The 22,153-nt window shown below is 44.2% G+C and overlaps 2 protein-coding genes across 17 annotated transcripts in view; one reads left to right on the top strand and one right to left on the bottom strand.

The window, feature by feature from the left end:
• KANSL3 (KAT8 regulatory NSL complex subunit 3) overlaps positions 1-10,975 on the bottom strand; it is an 80,954-nt gene extending 69,979 nt beyond the window's left edge. For 15 of the 16 annotated variants that reach the window (XR_014254184.1, XR_014254185.1, XR_014254186.1 and 12 more), the window contains exons 1-3: positions 10,878-10,975; positions 9,609-9,873; positions 6,499-6,669 (exon numbers count right to left, since the gene is read on the bottom strand). Coding sequence is in view for 6 of the 16 variants with exons in the window: in XM_082427279.1 (XP_082283405.1) it covers positions 6,499-6,669; positions 9,609-9,823 (386 nt within the window). In the remaining 10 variants the exon portion in view is untranslated. Of the gene's footprint in view, positions 1-6,498; positions 6,670-9,608; positions 9,874-10,473; positions 10,632-10,877 lie in introns of those variants that run through there. The other variant, XR_014254193.1, reaches the window with a different exon arrangement.
• Positions 1-22,153, top strand: part of FER1L5 (fer-1 like family member 5) — a 336,005-nt gene that overhangs the window by 262,901 nt on the left and 50,951 nt on the right. Inside the window, exons 2-5 of the mRNA XM_082426211.1 lie at positions 15,277-16,785; positions 19,067-19,119; positions 19,710-19,801; positions 20,508-20,616. Of these exons, the coding sequence (XP_082282337.1) occupies positions 16,395-16,785; positions 19,067-19,119; positions 19,710-19,801; positions 20,508-20,616 (645 nt within the window). The 5' untranslated portion in view covers positions 15,277-16,394. The remainder of the gene's footprint in view (positions 1-15,276; positions 16,786-19,066; positions 19,120-19,709; positions 19,802-20,507; positions 20,617-22,153) is intronic.

The raw sequence follows: 22,153 nt of genomic DNA, 5'->3' as shown, positions 1-22,153 counted from the left end.
GAACACTAGCTATGGGCCAGGAGCTGGCTGTGTGCCCTCAGTCTCCCTGACTGTAAGAGAGATGGACCAGATGATCTTTATGGTTCCTTCTAACAATAAAACGCTCAGGTAGCTATGACTACGGATGGGAGCAAAAGTTCTATGAGAGTAGCTGAAGTCCATGATCACAGAATTCTTCAGGAGTACCCTCTATGTTTAGTAGCTTTTGTTGCCACAGCTAACTCCGCCTTAACCTCCAAAGCCTCTCATCCTTTTATAACCCCTTGTGGCATACTAGAAGCAGTCAGGTTTCGTGGAATTGTCCTTTTTCTTATTTTCCCATAGCTCTCTTGGCTTAATTTCTGCTACTTCATTAGGATCTAGTCAGTTTTTGCTGTGGCTTGATATTCAGAGATTCTGGATTTGGGAGATGGGGGAGTGAAGCTTTTACTCAAAGTTGGGACTCAGGATACTTTGGGACCAGGAAGGTTTATGGGAACCAGCATCTTCCAGCCCATTGGTTCATAATCTCATTTTCCTTCACATTATTTAAATGTACAACACACTAACATGAATAGCATCTCTCATATGTATAGTGATTCTTGGATGGGCTTGGGGATTTGGTGGTGGTGGGACGAGACAGAGGACATCCACAGGTGGTTATAAAAAGCTCTCTGGAGATACATGGATATTTCCATTTTAATAAACTTCTTTGCTTTTAATGGCTGGTTCTACCCTATTGGTGGGCATTCAGGTTGTGTCCCTTTTATTGCTATTATAAACAGTCACAGTGACCATCCCTCCTCTCCCCAATACACTCAAACACACATCTATTCTATCTATATCTTTACATGGTTGTGCAAGTATCTCTGAAGGATAAATCTCTTGAAGTAGAAATGAAAGATCTGTGTTAAAATTTTAGAATTTCAGTTCTGTGAAAATAATACGTATAAAGAACCTGCGACATCTTGAAAGCAGTATTATACTGCAGCCTTACCCCCAGCAACAATGCTCAGTGATAATCAAACAGGTTAAACAATGAATACAATTGCTTCATGTTCAACAATCTCTTGACCTTTCTCAAAGCCTACTGATCATGTTGCAAACCTTAATCCCAAGGACAGAGAATGAGGTATAATTTTTATTTATGAGGTACTGACAATGTTTCCAAAATTATCCTGTTCTTTATTATACAACAGGATGTTTTCTCCATTTGTTTTTCTTACTCTATATTTATTCTGAAACCTGAAATGACAGGAGCAAGGAAAATGATGTGAACAAAATGGGAGGGGGGCTGTAAGCTATTTAGAAATTACGACCATACACCAATGACAGCTGAAATTAAACTGAAAAACCACAATGTTGAGAGTCTAAAACCCCCAGAAAAAGTTCTTAGGATTGTTGCTGGATATATAACAAAGTGATTCCAAGAACTGAAACATGTTCTCTATATTTTGCCAGTTTCGTGGGAGGCTGGAAAATTAAGTGGGCAGAAAAAAATGATCTAACCCAAGATTAAGAGCATGCAAAAGATATAATTAAGGAAAAATTTTAAAACAGGAGACAGAATTTTAAATACAAGTCTAAACAGTCAAATAGCTGATGGGAACTGTGGTGAGTCAACACGCTCCCCCCACCTAAACCTATTCAATTTTCATGACTGCAAAAATGCCTTCTCTCCATTGCTTAGATGAGATCAGACAATCACGTTCTCCACGCTCCCACTGAACCCGAATGACATTCTGACTTCCGGCTCCTCTTATCCAAAGCAGCCAGAAAGTCACATCAGTCCCAGAACCTGATATTTTCAAAGGTAATTCTTTCTCTGATACTAATTCAATATTAAAATGTCTAAAGGATTTTTTTTTAAACCAGAAGGCAAGCAGAGAGAGAGAAAGAACATCAGAGAGAAGAAAAAGGTCACACTTACTTTTTCAGATTATAAAATTCTTTGCTTAAACACCAGGAGAAAGGAAGAGAGGAATGACAGGGACAGAGAGAGGGAGGGAGAGAGGAAGGGAGAGGGAGGGAAAATAAACAACTCAAAGATCTTGAACTCAAAATTTCAAACATCCATCTGAGATTAACATATAGATACATACAATATTGAGAGAGATAATTAGAGCAAATTTAGAAAAGGAGAATTTTTTTCAATTGAATTCAGAAGTTCTGATTTCTAAGATAAGACAACCTGCTTTAGGACACTAGATTCTTTTACTGAAATGGTGACAACATCCTAAAATCCATTTGAGAGCAATGCCCCCAAGTATCATATGTCAGGAGTATTTTGTTAAATGTCTTTGAAAAGCTGTGCATCTAATTAAACTTGGCATTTGACAAACATCTGGGGGAAAAAGCTGGTCCAACTTCTTGGAGACAACATTACTACACCAGCAAATGTATAACATTTTCAAAGGTTCTCCAGGTCACACGATTTTGGCATGCAGACACAGGAACGCAATCTAGACCAGAGGTCGGCAAACTTCTTCTATAACGGACTGGATAGTAAATATTTTAGAGTTTGTGTGCCGTATGGTTTCCGTCACAGCTATGCAACTCCGCAGCTGTAGTGCAAAAGCAGCTACAGACAATACCTAAATGAGTGGGCATGACTGTGTTCCAATAAAACTGTATTTATGGACACTGAAATTTGAATTTCTTGTGTCTTTTAAAAATTTTTTTTCAACCACTTAAAAATGTAAAAACCATTTCTTAGCTCATGGGCCATACAAAAATAAGCAATGGGCCGGATTTGGCGCATAGGCCATAGTTTGCCAACCCCTGATGTAGACGATTAAATCAAGAAGAGAGGGATATTAAACTGTTTCATGAAATATCAGGCATTACTAGAGAAACTCAGAGTCAGTTGGGGCTGGGTGGGGGGGGGGCCTTCATTTTCTAAACATAGAAAGTTATCTGAAGGCAGTTGCTACTAAAATAATTCAAGAGGGCGAAATAGGGCACTAAAAAAGAAAATTAAGTTTCTGAATCCACTGATAAGAGAGGTCAGTAATCTCTCTGAGGAAAAACAGATTTCTAGGGAGCTGTCCTATATAGTCCATGAGTTCTTGATGTGGGAAACTGTAATTTTACATGATTTTATACAGGAAGAAAAGAAGCAGCAATTTAACAATCAAATCAAGGGAAAGAATGGCAACAAGATGATTATAATCAAGCAGACAGAACTAACTGCAACCTCCAAACAGGCTACAGATCCAGAACTTGGGGACAAGGTCATAAAGTGGTGACCTCTGAAATTGAAGCCAGTAAGTACCATCAAATAATGAAATTAGCTGTGTGCAAAAGTAACCTACCTGAAGAGATGGTTTGTAAGCCTGTTGCTAATGGGAGAAGGACGCCTCCAAAATCTCATCAGACACTAAAAGACAAATAATCTGAGATAAACTGAGCGCTAATTAATCATATCAATCTGTGGCAATGTCATAACACAGGGATGGAGGTCCACATGGAGAAAGACAAGCCAAAGATTAGAATCTGTCAGTGTTTCTGTGCAGGACTGGGCAGGTGGAGGTGTGCCCTGGCCTAACTCTGTGGGCCCGTCTTGCTTTGAGGAAAGATGGGTGCATCCAGCTACCTTGTTGAAGGAGGGCGCCTCCTGTGCAGGCTGTCCACTTGCCATCCACTGCTGGAACAGAATAGCTTCCCAGACTCTCCTACTGAGAATCAAAGCTCTGGGCCAGGCCACCCCAGTGTCTCATCTGCCTTGCAGTTGTATCTCTTCTTACAAATTAAGAAACTGGTATTCATATGTATTATTAAGTCTCTGATGACTTTGGTAAGCATGAAGAGTCACCCAAAACCTTTTGATCATGACCATGGGCAAACTGATCGAAAAATTCATGCAATTCTCCCATGCAGTTTCTGAAACTGCAAACTGAGGACAAGGCAACCAACACCATAAAGGACACGTAAGTGTGAGGCCACCTTGTTCAGCCATAACTAACTGGTCTGTCTTTTTACTACCCTTAATGAGAAGGTATAGTAGTTGAGAACACTGGGCTCCAGAGTCAGACTGCTCGCTTTAAACAAATCCCTGCTCCACTACTTCCTAAGGTTTCTTCAACTCCCTGAGCTCGGTTTCTTCATTTGTAAAATAGAGATGAAGAAGGGATATGCCTAGGAGAGTTGTGAGATTTAAAAGAGATAATGCATATGAAGCGCTTGGCACAATGCCTGGCACCTAGAAAGCACTCAACAAATGGTAGTTCTTTTTTGTTACTACCATTGTCGGTATTTTTAGTATTATTAACTGTAACAATGGTGATAAACTATTTTGCTGAATTCATTGACTCGGGTAATATTCTAGCAGTTGATCTTCATTCACAGCAGTTTTCCTCTTTATCTGAAGCTCTAGAGAGCATTTCCCCTTCTTAGGGCACAATGTTAATTCCAATTCAAGACCCCAAACAACTTCTTCAAAAGCTCTTCAGCCAAGGTTCAGAACTGCTCCTCCTTCAACAGCTACTATCCTGACCACATAAGCACACCAGCTCAGTCTCATTCCCTGCTTCCAGCCAAACTCATAAACCATGCCAATTAGCCTCAAACTTTCCTACCCTTCCTCCTACCAAATTACTTCTTTTTCTTCCATTATTATAAAGTGAGAGCTCTCCAACATTATGGCAAGTTTACCACTTACCAACCCCTGATATAAAGATCTTAACATTCCCTTAGTAGGTAAATACATATAGAGAGAGCCATGAGGGAAATGTAAATTAAAACCACAATGAGATGTCACTTCATACCCACTAGAATGGTCATAATAAGAAAAAGACAGACTAAAAACAAGTGTTGCCAAAGATGTGGAAAAACTGGAACTCTCATACACCGCTGGTGGGAATTTAAAATGATGTAGCCCTTTTGGAGAACAATCTGAAAATTCCTCACAAGTTAGACAGAGTAATCATATGACCCAGTAATTCCACTCCTAGGTATATATGCAAGAGAAATGAAAACATATGTCCACACAAAAACAAGTATATGGGGACTTCCCTGGTGGCCCAGTGGTTAAGAATCCATCTGTCAATGCAGGGGACACGGGTTCGAGCCCTGGTCCAGGAAGATCCCACATGCTGCGGAGCAACTAAGCCGGTGCACCACAACTACTGAGCCTGAGCTCTAGAGCCCTTGAGCCACAACTACTGAGCCCACGTGCCAAAACTACTGAAGCCCGTTTGCCTAGAGCCCGTGCTCTGCAACAAGAGAAGCCACCACAATGAGAAGGCCGCGCACCGCAACGAAGAGTAGCCCCCGCTCGCCACAACTAGAGAAAGCCCGCAGCAGCAACGAAGACCCAACGCAGCCAAAAGTAAATAAATAAAAATAAATAAATTTATTTTTAAAAAAACAAGTATATGAATATTCATAGTGACATTCATAATAGCCAGAAAGTGTTAGCACCCCCAATACCCATCAACAGATGAATGGATAAACAAAATGTGGTACATCCATACCACAGAATATCATTCAGCATTAAAAGGGAGTGAAATATTGACACATGCGTCAACATGGATGAACCTTGAAAACATTATGCTAAGTGAAAGAATCCAGTCACAAAAGACCACATTCTGTATGATTCCATCTATATAAAATGTTCAGAAAAGGCAAATTTAGAGAGACAGAAAGTAGACTGGTGGTTGCTAGGCGCTGGAGGGGTTGGGAGGAAATGGGAAATGACTGCGGATGGGTATGGAGTTTCTTTTGGGCTTAAGGAAAATGTTCATCAAATTGACTGTGGTGATGAATATACTAAAAACCACTGATTGTACACATTAAATAGGTGAATTGTATGGTATGTAAATTTTATCTTCATAAAGTTTTATGTAATAAATAAAAGATAAATAAATGTTTGCCAAATGAAAAACAACAAATGACCTAAAGAGGAGTGTTGAGTCCCCACAGTGAGTAGGCTGTAAGAGAATAAAACTAGGCAGCAAACTCATGAAAATGGGGAGAAGTGTTCCCCCAAAACCACAGACTACAAATCTATTTTTAAAAGCCACTCAAATCAAACATCTGTTAGCTTTTCGTACGACTCCAGAACATTTTCACTACCCTAATTACAGACAATGTAAATACAGTGTCATACAAATGGACATTTATTTAACAGGGTTCTTTTCTAGCAGTCTGGGTAACTCAGACATACACGTATGTTAGTACATAACATAACATGTACTATATACACTAGAGAGCAAGTCATACTTATCAAATTTAACTCATTTATTTATTCAATCAACATTTACTATATGCCTACTATGTGCCAGGCAATGTCCTAGGTGTCAGGGATGGAAAGATGGCTGAGACACAAGCTCTCCTCCCAAGAAGCTCACTGCACAGCGAGCTGAGAGGTATCATGCAGAGACAGGAGAACATTCTGACTCATGTGGCTACAAATGAAATAAGCTCCTAATAAATAGGCTTCAATGAAAATGATACAAAATATTTACAGTGCAGTGACTATTAACCCTGTAACGCCCAGTCCTCTTAGAAGCAGCCTACCTGTTGACATGCTCCTCCCAGTCCTCTGGAGGGGGAGGTGCATCCGCGTCGGTCCTGGCGAAGATGACATGCCGTTCACACTCATTCATCACGCTGCGTGCCTTCTGATTGTCATAAAGTGGCACAGGGGTTGATGTGACCGTCTCCACATCTATTGGGACGTCTGACTCGCTGTAAAGAAGTGAGGAAATAGGACCAGCCACATGTACTTCACACAACACAGGTATTTAACGATCATCTGGTTGCCAAAAATGTCTCTTTAATATAATCAGCTTTTATTTATTTGTTTTGGTTGCGCCGTGAGGCATGCGGGATCTTAGTTCCCCGACCAGGGATCGAACCCGTGCCTCCTGCATTCGAAGCAGGGAGTCTTAACAACTGGACCGCCAGGGAAGTCCCTATTCAGCTTTAAAGTATGCATAAGCATATTATATCCACAAGAAAATTATGATCCAAAGTCATCTTTCCCACACTTGTCTAGATCTCTGCCCTCTGACATGCTGGTATGTGCTGGGGGAACACAAAGTCGTTTTAAAATGAACCTATGCAAAAATGACAAAGAGCTATTTTTTTAAAAAGGACAAATATATTCCCTAAGCATATAGTTGATTGCCTAAACGTGCTTTCCAGTACAGTAGCTATAAGCCAGGTGGAACTATTTAAATTAATAAAAATTAGAGGGAATTCCCTGGTGGTCCAGTGGTTAGGACTCTGCGCTTTCACTGCCGAGGGCCTGGGTTCAGTCTCTGGTTGGGAAGCTAAGATCCTGCAAGCTGTGCAGCGTGGCCTAAATAAATAAATAAACAGAATTAAAAATTCAGTTCCTCAGTCACACAAGCCACATTTCAAGTGCTCAACAGACATATCTGCCTAAGGCTACCATGTTGGACAGAACGGATATAGAACATTTCTATCACTACAGAGTTCTCTTGGGCGGTGTTGGTCTAGAGTTTTAAATAAATTCATACAAACTTGCCCTTTCCTTAGCAAGTCAACTGGTAGTTAATGATATGCTATAAAAGCCTATGATTGTCTAAGACAGATCACCTGGAATGCAGACACCTTAGCTTACTCACTCTGTAAGGAGCCTACAACAGAAACAAACACAAGTGGATACCTAAAGGATCTTTCATATTTTACAATGTTAAAGAAATCCTAGTGCCATGAGGGTCCTTCACTGCACCAACTTTGTCACCCAAAATACGATGTCAATCAAAATGGTCTACTGGCTATCTATCTAACATCACTTTAACTTTTTGACCTCAATGATGTTGTTTCCATTCCCAATGGCTGGAATAATTACATCATTATGAAATGAAGTGAAATAATGTGCAGCTAGATTTGGTGGTGGGTGAAAGAGCAGATTATCTTCTGTGGACCAGACATGGGACAAGATACTTAGACTTGTATTCCTAAAATAGAACTCCTGATTTCACTATTCCAACCATATCTTCCCCAAGCCTTCCCCAACTCATGGCACCACCCAGCTGCTCAAGCCAGAAATCTAACAGTCATCCTAATTTCGCCTTTCCCCTTAACCCTGGCCACTCTTTCCAATTCACTATAGCAAGGCACGTTGGATCGACCTACAAAATACACCTCAAGGCCAACCGTTTTTCTCCACCTGTACTATTCCTGCCCCATCAGGCTCGTGATCTCTGGCCCCAACCACTGCAATGGTCTCCTAGCAGGTCTTCTCTATTCCACTCCTGCACTATAATCTATTCAACAAAAATTCAGAATGATCTTTTCAAATAAAAATCCAATCTCTAGCTTAAAATCCTTCAATGACTTCTTACCAACTCTTAGAATCAAATTCCTACATGAGGTGGCCTCAGCCAACCTCTCCCTTAGCTCCCACTTACACCCCCATTGCAACCACATTCCGGACCCAATGGCCTAAAAAGAGCTCCTAAAACATGCCGAACTCCCACTTTCAGGGCCAATATATGGAGCCAGTCTATAAAAGGAAATAATTTTCTGAGTACTGAAATGACCAAATCCACAAAATCTCACTAAGAAAATATCATGAGATATACATAACTAAGAGAAAGACTTCAAATTCTATTTAAAAGAGCTCTTTAGTTATGCCCTAGGCCAGAAGCATCAGGATTATGCTGGATTATTCCCTAAAGTCACAGATCCCATGCCCTGTACATTCAAAGTAGGCCAACAAAATGCTGCCCTCACTGGGAAAAGAAATAAAAACCACTATTCTACAAGTGTTGAACACACACGTCATGGTACTTCTAGCTCATTAAGGCTCACTGGGGGATCTAAAAAAGCAAAACACAAGATCTCTATTCTCCAAGAAACCTAAAACCTGTGCCAGAGGAAAGATTAAACATCAGGTCAGATTAAAACAAACAAACAAAAAAACCTCTTCCCAATAAAAGTTTATAAAATTATTAAGGGCATGATTTAAGCATCAAAATAAAATGTATCAACAAATCTTGAAACACCAGTAATCAGAACACCTTAAAGCTCAAAAGAACTGCTAAATGAGTTTATTTAGGCCAAATGTAATTGTATCACATATTACACGGTAAGTTTATTAAAAAGTCCTTACCCTATAATGTAGACGGGCTGAATATGTAACCAGACCTAAGAAGGGTTAAGATCAACCCATGGAAGAGAGAAAGCAAGGTCTTGGGCATATGCTCCTCAACTTTGCAGGTGAAGCCAGGAAAAGCAAATCGAATTACCATAAAAAGGTTATTGCTGCCACTGTTGGAGCCAGACCACTGGACTAAAGGAATGAGTCTAATCCTAGGTGGCAATTTTTAAAAGTCAACTCTTCAGTCTTTTTCTTCACAGTTGAAATAATCCTCTTCAATTCCTCTTCCCACACAAGTCCTGTTATCTAAGTGCAACAGGTTGTTTGCTTTCCTTTGAACATCTTGCTTTCCTAACTCATTAGATGTCTTGAATGCAGATGTCCACATATAGGCCTGATAACCTCACGATGTTTAACAGTGACGCCTGAATTAAACATCCAAGCCCCACCCCCCTTTACAATCTCCCACAGTAAAATCCGCTCTAATCTCCAACCATCTGATCACTGCCCAGTTAGGGCAATGGCCGCCCTTAGGAGAGGAGCCCAAACTCACATGGTACTTTCGTGCTGCCTCCGGGGAGTAACAAAGAGCATGCGGGTGGGGCGGGCACTACTGGCATCTGGGTGGGCACTCCACGGCTTGGCATAGCTGTGATCCAGAAACACCAGGTCCAGCTCCCGCTCATGCACCGAAAGCTGGAAGAGCAGCGAGGTGCCCATGCGCCGCGCTGATGTCTGGAAGTCCCTCTCCCCACCGCGGTGGGCCATGTCAGAAGAGGGGCAGCAGGTCAGAGAACGGGTATCTGCATGCTAGTCACCTGCAGTGAAAAGTTCCAGTTTAAGTCAATTCAAATGCTCGGAATTTCTTCCAACCTAGAACATCTAACAGGTTTTTTACTTTTGTGCCCTTCTAGCATTCGTCATTGAGTATCCATCACACTACAGACCCTTGCCCACGTAGGGAGGGTTCCTGAGACCCCACTCCACCACCAAAAAAGGCTATGGCACCACCTCCATCCTCAATCTCTACAATTTGGTCCACTGCAAAGCCGAGGGACTCCAATGTTCACCAAGGCAGATACTAAACTTGCTTGGCCAGCGCCCCAATTTCCCACGTGGGCGGGACGGGTTTTGGCAAACAACAGGAATTACAAATACTAATAATTCTGAAGCTAAGGGTCTCTACAGCTGCAAACCATTCTCGAAACCTTCCCAGAAGCGTCTCCAGCAGGAGCGTGAGCATCCCAGGAACAGCTGCTTAACGTGGGCCTCAAGGAAGCCCTTGACGTCTCTTGTTTGTGTTAAACAAAAAGTTTTGCAACGACTTCATAATGCTCTGGAGTTTTAAAAATATACAGGTGAGAGCTCCTCCCCAAAATCTGTAACAATGCCATGCGAGGAAGACCCCTCTCCCTCACCGAGGCCGGGGTGGTCCCTGGGGAACCGCCCTCTACTCCAGGTACCCTTCGGGGGTCCAGCCACCGAGCCTCAAAACCGCCCCAGCTGGTAGCCAGGGCGTGTGATTCGCACTTTACAGACGGAGGCGCAGGTTCAGGGGGATAGAGTGACTTAACCAACCAAGGTCACCAAGAGTTCGCGACGAGGAGGAGCCGCCCCCCGCCCGCCCCGGCCCCGCTCAGCGCCCGCGTCACGGCGGCCCGAGTCCGCCACCGGCCCCACACGGCCGTCCGACCCAGGCCGCCCAGTCCCCGCGCGCCCTGGGAGCCCGGAGGTCCTCACCGAGACCCCCGCCCACTCCGACCCGGGCCTCGACCCCCCGCCCCGGGCCCGCCACCCCCGCCGGGGCCGACCCTTCCCTCACCCGCAACCTTCCGGCCGCGCGCTCAGCCCGGGCCGGATTCCTATGCGCTTGCGCATTACCGCCTCCGCGCCCCAGCGCCCCGGGCACCGAACAAAACGCGGAAGTGGATTACAGCCCGGGAAGGGAGGGGCGGTGAGCCGCAAAACCCGGAACGGAAATAGCTGCGGGGGAAGAGAAGAGCCTAGAACGCGAACGGGTCTCGCAGGCAAGACAGCGCAGAGTCCGGAGTTCGGGCCCCTTGCATCTTCAGCAGGGAAAACTAGGGCGAGGGAGGAGGCTGGCTCCTGCAGCCCCTGTTCTCGCTTCCCCCCATTGTTGCTTTGCCGGGTGGCTGGCATACTTCTTTAATTTTTATTGGAGTATAGTTGCGTTCTTTTCAAATCTATGTAAATAACTGTTTAAGAAACAGATTTACAGACCTAGAAAACAAACTCATGGTTACCAAAGGGGAAAGCGGGGAGGGGGATAAATTAGGAGTTTGGGATTAGCAGATACAAACTACTATATATAAAATAGGTAAACAGTAAGGTCCTACTGTATAGCACAGGGAACTGTACTCAATATCTTTCAATAAACTATAATGGAAAAGAATATGAAAAAGAAAATATATACATATATGTGTGTGTGTGTGTGTGTGTGTGTGTATATAACTGAATCACTTTGCTGTACACCAGAAACAAACACAGCATTGTAAATCAACTATACTTCAATTAAAAAAACACTTTAATTTATAATTGTGATAATAAGGGCTAGTATTTAGAGAATGCCAATCAAGTTCTAAGTAACGTAAATAACCTACTTCATTTAATCCTCTCAGTGACTTTATATGCTAGGTTCTATTATAGTCATATCCATAGAAGTCAAATATTTTGCCTAAGGTTACACAGCTAGTAAGTATCAAAGGCAGAACTGGAACCAGGCAGCTTGGCTTCAGAACCTCCTCACAGCTCCACTCCCCACCATGCCTACTGCAATAAGGAAAAGTGGATGGTGATCTGAGCACATAGAACAGCGAGCCAGCCTTGGCTTGGTTGATGGGGTGGGTGTCCCTGGGAAGGTGACCTTAAAGCTGAAACCAAAGGAAGAGAATACGGTAACATGGTAGATGCTGGGTGAGAAGCTCTTCAGGAGAAGGAACAGCAAAGACAAAGGCTCTGGGGCAGAAAACAGCTTTAGAATATTAAAAAAAAAAAAAAAAAAAGTGGCAAGAGCAGTGTAGCTAGGAAGCAGTGGTCAATATGTGGAGAGAGACGAGGTTGGAGAGGCAGACATAACTCAGACCCTAAAAGGCCCCAGATGCCCCAGTAAGAATTCTGGTACTGACCATAGATTGCTTTGAGTTAACTTTCCTCTGTGTTTTGTGAAGAGACAGTAGATCCTAAAGTGGGGGATGTTAACCTTCTTTGTATCCTTCAGAGAACATAGCCAGGATATAGGGAATGGATCCTGTATTGACTGATTGATGACCGATCAGTTGGTTGACTGACTGACAGTGGGACACCAAGGCAAGAAACATGGTTCAAGAAGAAAAATAAATCTTTACCACTTCACACCCGCTAGGATGTCTAAAAAATCAATGGTGACAACAAACAATGTGATAAAAGTATTGGCAAGTACATGGAGAAATTGAAACCCTTGTACATCGCTGATTGGATGGTAAGATGGTGCGACCTCTTTGGAAAACAGGCTGGCAGCTCCTCAGAATGTTAAGCATAGAGTTACCATATGACCCAGCAATTCCACTCCTACATATATACTCAAGAGAATTGAAAACATATGTACACATAACAAGTACACAAATGTTCACAACAGCATTATTCATAATAACCCAAAAATGTTAACAACCTAAATGTCCATCAACTGATGAATGGATAAATAAAATGTGGTATATCCATACAATGGATTTATCAGCCCATAAAAGGGAATGATGTAAGTTGTCACTTGGTATCCAGATTGGTTCCAGAACCCCCCTTGGATACCAAAATCCACAGATGCTCAAGTCCCTTACATAAAACAGTATAGTATTTGCATATAACCTACACACATCCTCCCGAATACTTTAAATCATCTCTAGATTACTTATAATTCCTAATACAAGGTAAATGTTATGTAAATAGTTGCTGATGCACAGAAAATTCAAGTTTTGCTTCTGGGAACTTTATGGAATTTTTGTTTTTTAATATTTTCCATCTGCAGTTGGTTGAATCCATGGATGTGGAACCCATGGATTCGGGGCGACCAACTGTACTGATACATGTTACAAAATGGATGAACCTTGAAAACATTATGCTAAGTGAAAGAAGCCAGACATAAAGGCCACATATTATATGATTCCATTCATATGAAATGTCAGAATAGCAAATCTATAGAGACAAAGTGGGTTCATGGTTTCCAGGGGCTATGGGAAGGGGGAAATGGGAAGAGACTGCTAATGAATATGAGGTTTCTTTTCAGGGTGATGAAATGTTCTGGAATTAGATAGTGAGGACAGTTGCACAACCTTGTGAATATACTAAAAACCTGAACAGTACTGTTTAAAAGACTGAATTTATGGTATGTGAATTATATCTTAGTAAAGCTGCTATTAAAAAAAATGCTTTATTATTTTAAGACACTGAGATTTTTGGAGATGTTTGTTACCTCAGCATAACATAGCCCATCCTGACTGATACATCCAGCCAGACTATCAGTCAAGTGCAAGGGTGGAATAAAGACATGTGCAGACCTACAAACACTCAAAAAATTCAGAAAGCTATGGAAAATCGTGTTCCACTAAGATGAGAGAGTAACTCAAGAAAGAGGAAGGGATCTGGGAAACAGAGTCCAACACAGGAGACAAATGGGGGAATTCTAAAACTGGTGGTGAAGAAGGGAAGCCCCAGGATGATAGCTGTGCTACAGGGCTGGGGAGCAACCAGTGTAGACTAGAGAGGAGAGGAGGCCAGGAGAGATCTCCCCAGGGCTCAGGGAAAATGAAGAAACTGGTAAAATACCTGATGCATTTGAACCTGGGGGAAATTGTATTAAAAGGAGATCACAGAGCTGTTGAAGGATGTTAGAAGATTTGGTCAGACTTTTAAGAAAAGCAAGCAAATGAAAAAACGAAGCAATTTGTAAACTACAGAAAAACACAAAGTTGTATTAGAAAGGATGAGGAGGCCTTCGCTGGTGGCGCAGTGGTTAAGAACCCGCCTGCCAATGCAGGGGACACGGGTTCGAGCCCTGGTCCGGGGAGATCCCACATGCCGCAGAGCACCTAAGCCCGTGCGCCACAGCTAGAGCCTGTACTCTAGAGCCTACGAGCCACAACTACTGAGCCCGCGTGCCACAACTACTGAAACAACTAAGCAATGAGCAACTAAGCCCGTGCTCTGCAAGAAGACAAGCCACCGCAATGAGAAGCCGGCGTACCGCAACGAAGAGTAGCCCCCGCTCACCGCAACTAGAGAAAGCCTGCACACAGCAACGACGACCCAACGCAGCCAAAAATTAATTAATTAATTAATTAATTTTAAAAAAAAGAAAGGATGTGGAATTGGAGGGTACTACTTGATCTGCGGTTTACAAAAATACATTATTATAAAAATGAAAATACTGAATATAGATTTGGCTCCCAAATGAGATACAATTATGAGAACAGGATGCAGGAAAGGCAGGTGTAAGAAAGCTGCCATGGTGTGATAAACAGCAGTAGATAATATCTAGAAGTGATGAGTTGGGGGAAGTTTGGGAGAGAGAAGCTAGGAGGTGGGAAAGGAGTGAGAGATGATATAAAAGAGATGACTTGATAGACAGTGTCTCAAAGTGAAAAATTCAAGGGATGCTATTTAAATATGCTATTTAGAGATATAGAGGTTAATACTACTATTAGGATGACAGGAAAAGAGCAGCCTTTGGTCCATCTCTCCCCACGCTTAATTCTCTTTCCCTGGCACTTATCTTGGGCCTTCGTTCTGCTGTTTTTCTCTTTATATTCTGATCAGTGCTGTGTATGGATTTGTATCTTTTCTCTGCCCCTCTTCCTTCCTCAGCACACCAGGCTTATTATTTTTTTCATTCTTTGCCAATTTGGGAGGTGATAAATGGTATCTTGTATTTCTTTGCTTATTAAGGACGTTGAATTCTTTTTAACATCTTTTTTGTTTTTTGGGCTTCTGAGTCCAATTTGGCAAAGTGATAAACAGTATCTCATTGCGTTTCTTTCTCTTTTTTTTAAAAATAAATTTATTTATTTATTTATTTATTTTTGGCTGCATTGGGTCTTCGTTTCTGTGCGTGGGCTCTTCTCTAGTTGCGGTGAGCGGGGGCTACTCTTGTTGTGGTGCGTGGGCTTCTCTTGTTGTGGAGCATGGGCTCTAGGCACACAGGCTTCAGTAGATATGGCTTACTGGCTCTAGAGTGCAGGCTCAGTAGTTGTGGTGCCTGGGCTTAGTTGCTCCGCAGCATGTGGGATCTTCCCGGACCAGTACTTGAACCCGTGTCCCCTGCATTGGCAGGCGGATTCTTAACCACTGCGCCACCAGGGAAGTTCTCATTGTGTTTCTTTGATTATTAAACAGGCTGAATTTTTTTTAACATCTTTTTTTTTTTTTTTTTGTCCATTTGGACAATCATCTAATCTACACTTTGCCCCATTTTCCTTTGGAGTATTCATCTTTTTCTTATTGAATTGTAAGAGCTGTTGCAAATATTCCCTACTTTGATATACCTTTTAAGGTATATTTTTCTGTACAAGAATCTTGAATTTTATGCAGTCAAATCTATCGGTCTCTTCCTTTTCCTGGGTTTGCCTTTTGTGTCATGCTTAGTTTGGAAAATTATTAACAAAGCAACAAGCATTGTGTTGTGTTTACATTTCAAGAAAAACTGTCAGGAAGTACTTTTTAAATCTGCTGAAAGCAGGCCTAACACCAAGATCACACATTCAGTTTTTTTGGTTTTTTTTGCTCTAAAACATACCCATGCATGTTTTAGAACGGGTAGTAAGCTTATTGCTAAATTGTTTCATCAACTAATGTACTTTTTTAAAACATCTATTAATTTTCACACTAACTATTGGATAAGGTATAATTTATATAATGTTCAACCCTAAAGCAGAAAAAGCTTAGGGACAAGAGCAATGCCCCGCTCCATCCTCATGCTGAGAGGATGGCAATTAAGATGCCACAGCAAGATAATATGTCAGTGAGATTTTTCTTTAACCTTACAAACCCAGCTGGCGTAAGAGCTCATTGATGAGAAAGCTAGTTTCTGTTGATTAAAGAGAGACTCATATCTAGACTCACGTTTCCTTTAGAAAAAAGGAGGCCTAAATGTTTGCTTCCACATTAGGAAGGACTTCTGAAACACCACTGAAATCGTCTTTGATTTCCTTATTTCTTTTCTCAGCTCACCTCCCTTCTCTATTTTCTCACCTAAACTGTGTGACTTTGGCAATGATTCACTCCAGATAACTTGCTTGTATAAAGAGCAGATATTATCCTTCTACCTGATCTTGAAATCAGAAGGACAGTAAGAATGAGAGAGAAAAGAGAACGGAAAGAGGAAATGAAGCTCGGCCAAATTGTTTTGTTTCTACAGCCCTGGTCACCTCAAGCCACTGGCTTCGTACCCTGTGATTCCTTCTTCCTCCCATTCTCCTCATTCCTCTCCAGAACCAAGAACCACCACCCAAGAACCACTGACCTTTGTGACATCACCTCTCTTGCTAAGCAACAGACTCGGGACCTTCCTCACCCCCTGAGCCCTGGGAGAAGCCTTGGACCAAGGTGCTCCAAGAAGGAAGCTTTGCCAGAGAAGGACGGAGGGAAGCAGATGGAAGAGATGCTGCGGCTTGTCGTGTGGTCGGCCAACATTAGCCCACCCCTGAGTCCCCCACCCAGACCCTGTGTGTCCGTGTACTTCAGAGGTGAGAGCCAGGAGCCCCAAGAGGCAACATATGTTCAATGAAAAACTAGATTTATCGGTGCCCTACTAGGTAAAAGATGCCCTGTGTCACAGAATGGTGAGGTAGACACCATCTGGCTCTTTCAAATTTACCATCCTTGTTGCTATTATTTCTTTTAGTATGACTCCTCTGCCTCCCATTTTTTTCTGGTGAATGGCTACGGGAGAAAAAAGAAGATGAATACTTCTCGAGTTTCTTCTATGAACTAGGGCTGTGCCACAAACAGTTTAAAAAAAAACCAAGTACCTGCTTCATAGGATGGCTGTGAGGATTTGAAAAGATAACATACATACAGGTCTTTGTACAACTTCTGGTAATAACTGCTCAATTGTATGAATTACTTTTTTTTTTTTTTTTTCAAAAGATTTATTTATTTATTTATTTATGGCTGTGTTGGGTCTTCGTTTCTGTGCGAGGGATTTCTCCAGTTGCGGCAAGCGGGGGCCACTCTTCATCGCGGTGCGCGGGCCTCTCACTATCGCGGCCTCTCTTGTTGCGGAGCACAGGCTCCAGATGCGCAGGCTCAGTAGTTGTGGCTCACGGGCCTGGGCCTAGTTGCTCCGCGGCATGTGGGATCTTCTCAGACCAGGGTTCGAACCCGTGTCCCCTGCACTGGCAGGCAGATTCTTAACCACTGCTCCACCAGGGAAGCCCCTGAATTACTTTTATAATCAACAAAGTCTTATAAATATAATGATTTTTGCTCCTCACAACAATTCTATGAGGCAAGTTTTATTGTCTCAATTTTTCATAGATAAGGAAAAAATCCAAGAGAGGTGGGAGGGGTGGTGTAAAGGATTTATGAGAGAAAATGAAAAAGGTTAAGTGTATCCATATAACAGAGAGCTGGGGACAAAAAGGGGAAAAGGGAAAGAAAGATGAACAGTCTGTTGGAGGAGAGAAAGAGGGGTGTGGACATAGGCAAATGAGGTTTTCCAGGAAGTGTGGGGAGTGAGAAAATTGGGGCCAAGAGAAAATAGGACACAGTAGTTTCCAAAAGAAATGAGCGGAGACTGAAATTCCTTAAATTTTTTTCTGGCCTGTGAAACTCTGCTTGCTGAGTGTGCTGTCACTCAGAGGTGGAACACTCAGGACTCCAGGTGCATAGGGTGATATAGGTTTATGTCCCCAGTTTGTGGGTTGAAAGAGGTGTAGTGGAGTTTCAGCATGTCTGTGCCCTGAAACTAATTTTACGGTGAGCCGGGGAAGTCTGATTCCGAGCCATCTTCCCTATCACCTCCCAGGCACTGTCTTTCTCCCCCTAGAAATCTCTCTTACAAAGATGCCTACAACCCAGAATCCTGGGTTTGCCCCCAGATTTGCCTACACATTTTTATCACTGAATGTTTGTTTGATATCTTTTATTCCTTTTTCACCTGTCGTTTCCAGCCCCGCTTCCCCACTACTGGACAGGCACAGAGAATCCCCTGCTTCTCCCCACACCCCATCCCCACCCCCGTCTGTCTCCTCTCTCTTCTCTCTCACACACATTCTTTCCTTGGGAAGAATCTCAAATTTAGCAACTTAGAGGTTCTTTGCAGGGCTATAGACTGTTCTTTGTTAAAGATATTTCTGGGGAAGGCATATTTTAGTGGATAAAGAGCTGTCAACCCATTAGAGATGTTTTGGGATGTATTAGGGTACACTAGCTTTGCTCCGGTCACAACGGAACCCTTAAATCCCAGTGCCTTAACACAACAAAAGTTTACCTCTTGCCCACACCAAGTGCTGCATCGACTGTGCAGATCAGGCAACAATCCTGAATGACTCCTCCAAACAGCAGTTTAGGGACCAGCTGCTCTTTGCTTGTGGCTGCAAAGTCACCAGGTACCACCCTGCCAGCAGACGGTGAGAGCGCATGTGGAGAGTGGGGAGGAGAACGGAGACTCTCATGGGAGATTTTGGGAGCCAGTCCAGGCTGTGGTGAGCATGGACCCCAAACTCCATTGGCCAGAATGAGTCACACGGCCGCACCCGGCTGCAAGATGGCTGGGAACCATGGACCCAGGAAGAAAATGAAATGAACACATAACATTATCTGTCACGTGGGGTGATGTCACTCTTATAAAAAGTGAGAAATTTTGAAATCTCCAGAGTAAGAAAGAATCAGTGCTGTGTCACATCAGCCAATGTAGACTTGATGTTTTCTACATCAAGATAAGTCCTACCCCTCTTTGCTCACTTGAACCTAGACTTTGAAATATTTCCTACCACCATTGCCGGCCCCTTGGTGTCTTTGCAGATGTCAAGAGGACAACTCGTGAGGTGGAAGGCAATCACCCCATATGGAACGAGGTAAAACACATCAGACAAGCCCAGATGAGGCAATGACAAGCCCAACAGTGAGGCTGGGTCCAGACCGTGCCCAGAAGTCTAGGGAGGGGACAGGGAGCCTCACCAGCCTTTCCCAAGGCTGGAACATCACGCCCTGCGAGTAGCCTCTGAGCTGAGAAGGCTGTGCAGGTCTCAGGGCCATAGCAGCCACATCTGCCCACAGCTCTTGGCCCATCTCACCCACTCTGGGGGTGGACCCATCTTGTCCAACCCGGCCGTCCTGATGTTCCCAGAAACCTGAAATAGAGACAGGGCTCCCTGTGTAGGATCCCCTCTCGTCTCCCATCCATCCATGTCCCCCCAGCCAGTCCCCAAACCCCTTAGCTACTACCCATAGTACTGTAGTTAAGCTGTGGGAGCCCAGGTAGGATGCCCAATGGTCCCTTGGTGAAGGTAGCAAATGCCATCCTCTTAGGAAATTAGACTTGAGGGATATTCCTCAGTTTGAGAGAAACACAGTGCCAGTCGTTCCCTGCATCTTTTCTAATTTCCTAGGACGATGGAAAAGGGAGGGGAGAGGGAGGACGCTGACCTCTCTGTGTCTCCCACAGACCCTCATCTGGCACCTCTGGAACCGCCCCCTGCAAAAGGACTCTTTCCTGCAAATCACCCTTCGGGACATGGGCTCAATAAAGAAGGAAAGGTAAGGCAGAGAGAGAGGCAGGAGGAGCCTGATTCCTGACTAAAGCTACGGCAGATGCTGCATCTCCTGTCTCTAATCTGTAACTCACTCAGATGCAAGGACCAGAATCCACTCCAGACAGCTAATGCAAAAAAAGAAAAAAAAGGCGGGGGGGTGTATATGAAGGCTAGGTGTATAGATGGACAGATCAACTAGACCTTGGAAACTGGGGACCCAGGGGCAGTTCTGTCTCTTCTGAAGGCACAGAATCTCAGATCTCTTTCTCTCTGCCCAACCCTGGCTTCTCATCACAGCCCCATTCTAGTGCCTCACGGAGACCGAGGCTATGGCATCTCAGGTCAAAATTCCCAGGACAGAGAATCTGACTGGCCCAGCTTTGGTCAGGTGCCCACCTCCTGGTCCAATCAGCTGTTACTTGGCACAGGTCCCATTCCGGAGGAGTGTGGGTGCAGAGCTTCTGGGAAAAGGCTGGGCAGGGCAGAGCCAGTAACTGGGGTGCCCACTGTCCAGGAAGCCCCAAAGCCAATTCCCAGAGAGTTGAGAGCCCTCTGGTGGATGCTCCCAGCAACTGCATCCTTCCCTAAGCCTCGGTGGACAGCACAGCTTCCAGGAGAGAAAGACATCTCTGGATAAAGTCATGCCTGGGACGGAGAAGGACACCGTTTCCTCTGGCTCAGGAGCTCACACCTGCTCTTTGTCTCTCCAGGTTCATTGGCCTGGCCACAATACTGCTCAAACCCTTGGTGAATAAACCAAGTAAGATCCTTTTCATGAAGGACCTGACCCTGCTCAACCATTCCATGATGCCCACAGATGTGAGTCGGGCCCTAGGAAGGGTGGGTGGAGGAGCGGGGGCAGCTGGTGAAGCTGAGGCATCCACTCCAGCAGAGTCCCAGTGTGCCCCCAACCCAGAGAACACTTTCTGCCCTGCGGAGGACCCATCACGCATCCCATCATCTCCCCAGCTTCCCCAGGCTGCCCTCCATCCACCTACCCACCTCTCCACCCTTCGTCCACCCATTGAGATTGAGTATTCAGTTGATTGTCCACTGGTGTCAGCACCTGTGCAAGGCCTGGGATACAAAATTGAATGAAGCCCACATCTGTTGTCACTCTCGGTGACAAGTGCTCCAGCACATGTATATTGAGATCAGTGAGCTATTTCACTGAGGTCAGGAGATAATGAACGATTCCACTTGGGAGGAAATGGAAGGCTTTACAGGGGAGGTGATTAAGATGTGTGGAAACACATGAAGACCAACCAGATGAGAACAAGCAAAGGCGATTTATTCAGAGCTTGCTATATAACAAGGGAGTCAGCCACCATCACTTGGTTTGGACAGAGACTCAAAGGCAGGCAGAGGAGTGGGAAAGCCTTATGGTAGAAAAAAGGGAAGGCTTCAGGTGTGCCCGGATTGGAGGCTGTTGGTGTGGGAAGCTGTAAGTGGCCCAACTAGAAGCCGGGCATCCTATGTGATCGCTTAGGGGTGCATATTTGTCTTTCTCCCATTGGTCCTGAGCTAGAAGTGGGGACAAAATTAAGGGATCTATCCGTTATTAATCAAATCCCGACTGTCTGTTGCTAGAGTTGGTGGTTGGACTTCCTATGAGTCTGACTCACCGCAGGCTGACTTCCTGGGCTGGTTACTATAGATATCGTGTTAGTTTCCTGAGCTGATTGCTACAGATTGCCTGTCAGAGTTCCATTTTTATGGATGGTTTTTAAGGAGGGACATGAGTTTGCCCAATGGACAGGAAAGGAAGACAATCCAAGGCAGGGGTATAAGGTACATGTGTGAAGGCTGGAGGGAAGAGAGGCAGCACTGCAGGTTCAGGAGGGTGGGCTGCCTGCACTGCTGGCACCGGGGGAGGGGGCGGAAGGGGTGTGAAGGTCAGGGAGACCTGAGACTGGGTAGGCGGCCAGGGGCCAGAGGTAAAGGGCCTGTGGTCTATGCTGATGAGTTGTGACTTTACTCTGATAGTTTAGAGCACTTAGGGAGTGTTTAGGGGTCGATTCTGACGATGGTCTGGAGGATGGACGGGCAGTGAGAGTGCTTGCAGGCAGGAGGTCAGTTAGGTGTTCGCTGGAGTTCCCACATGAGGTCATAAGACGTTGGGTTCGGAGGTTAGCATCAGTGGTTCTAGACTGGTCTCAAGTCACCTCCCTCTCTCCTCCCCACCCTGCTGCATCCTTTTCTGTCACCACCACTAATGTGTGCCTCCTCTATTCTTCAAACCCCATCCATGGTAACCCATTGCTCTCTCCCCACCAGTTTATAACCTCCCTCCATCCCAGACCGCACAGGCCCCCATGGTGTGGTCCTGTGCCATGGCCAGCGTCACTCCGCCCGG

The sequence above is a fragment of the Balaenoptera physalus genome (genome assembly GCF_965194825.1).
Source record: "Balaenoptera physalus genome assembly, chromosome: 15".
NCBI lineage: Eukaryota > Metazoa > Chordata > Mammalia > Artiodactyla > Balaenopteridae > Balaenoptera > Balaenoptera physalus.
The sequence above is the reverse complement of the archived record's forward strand: the minus strand, read 5'-3'. Positions and strand labels throughout refer to the sequence as shown.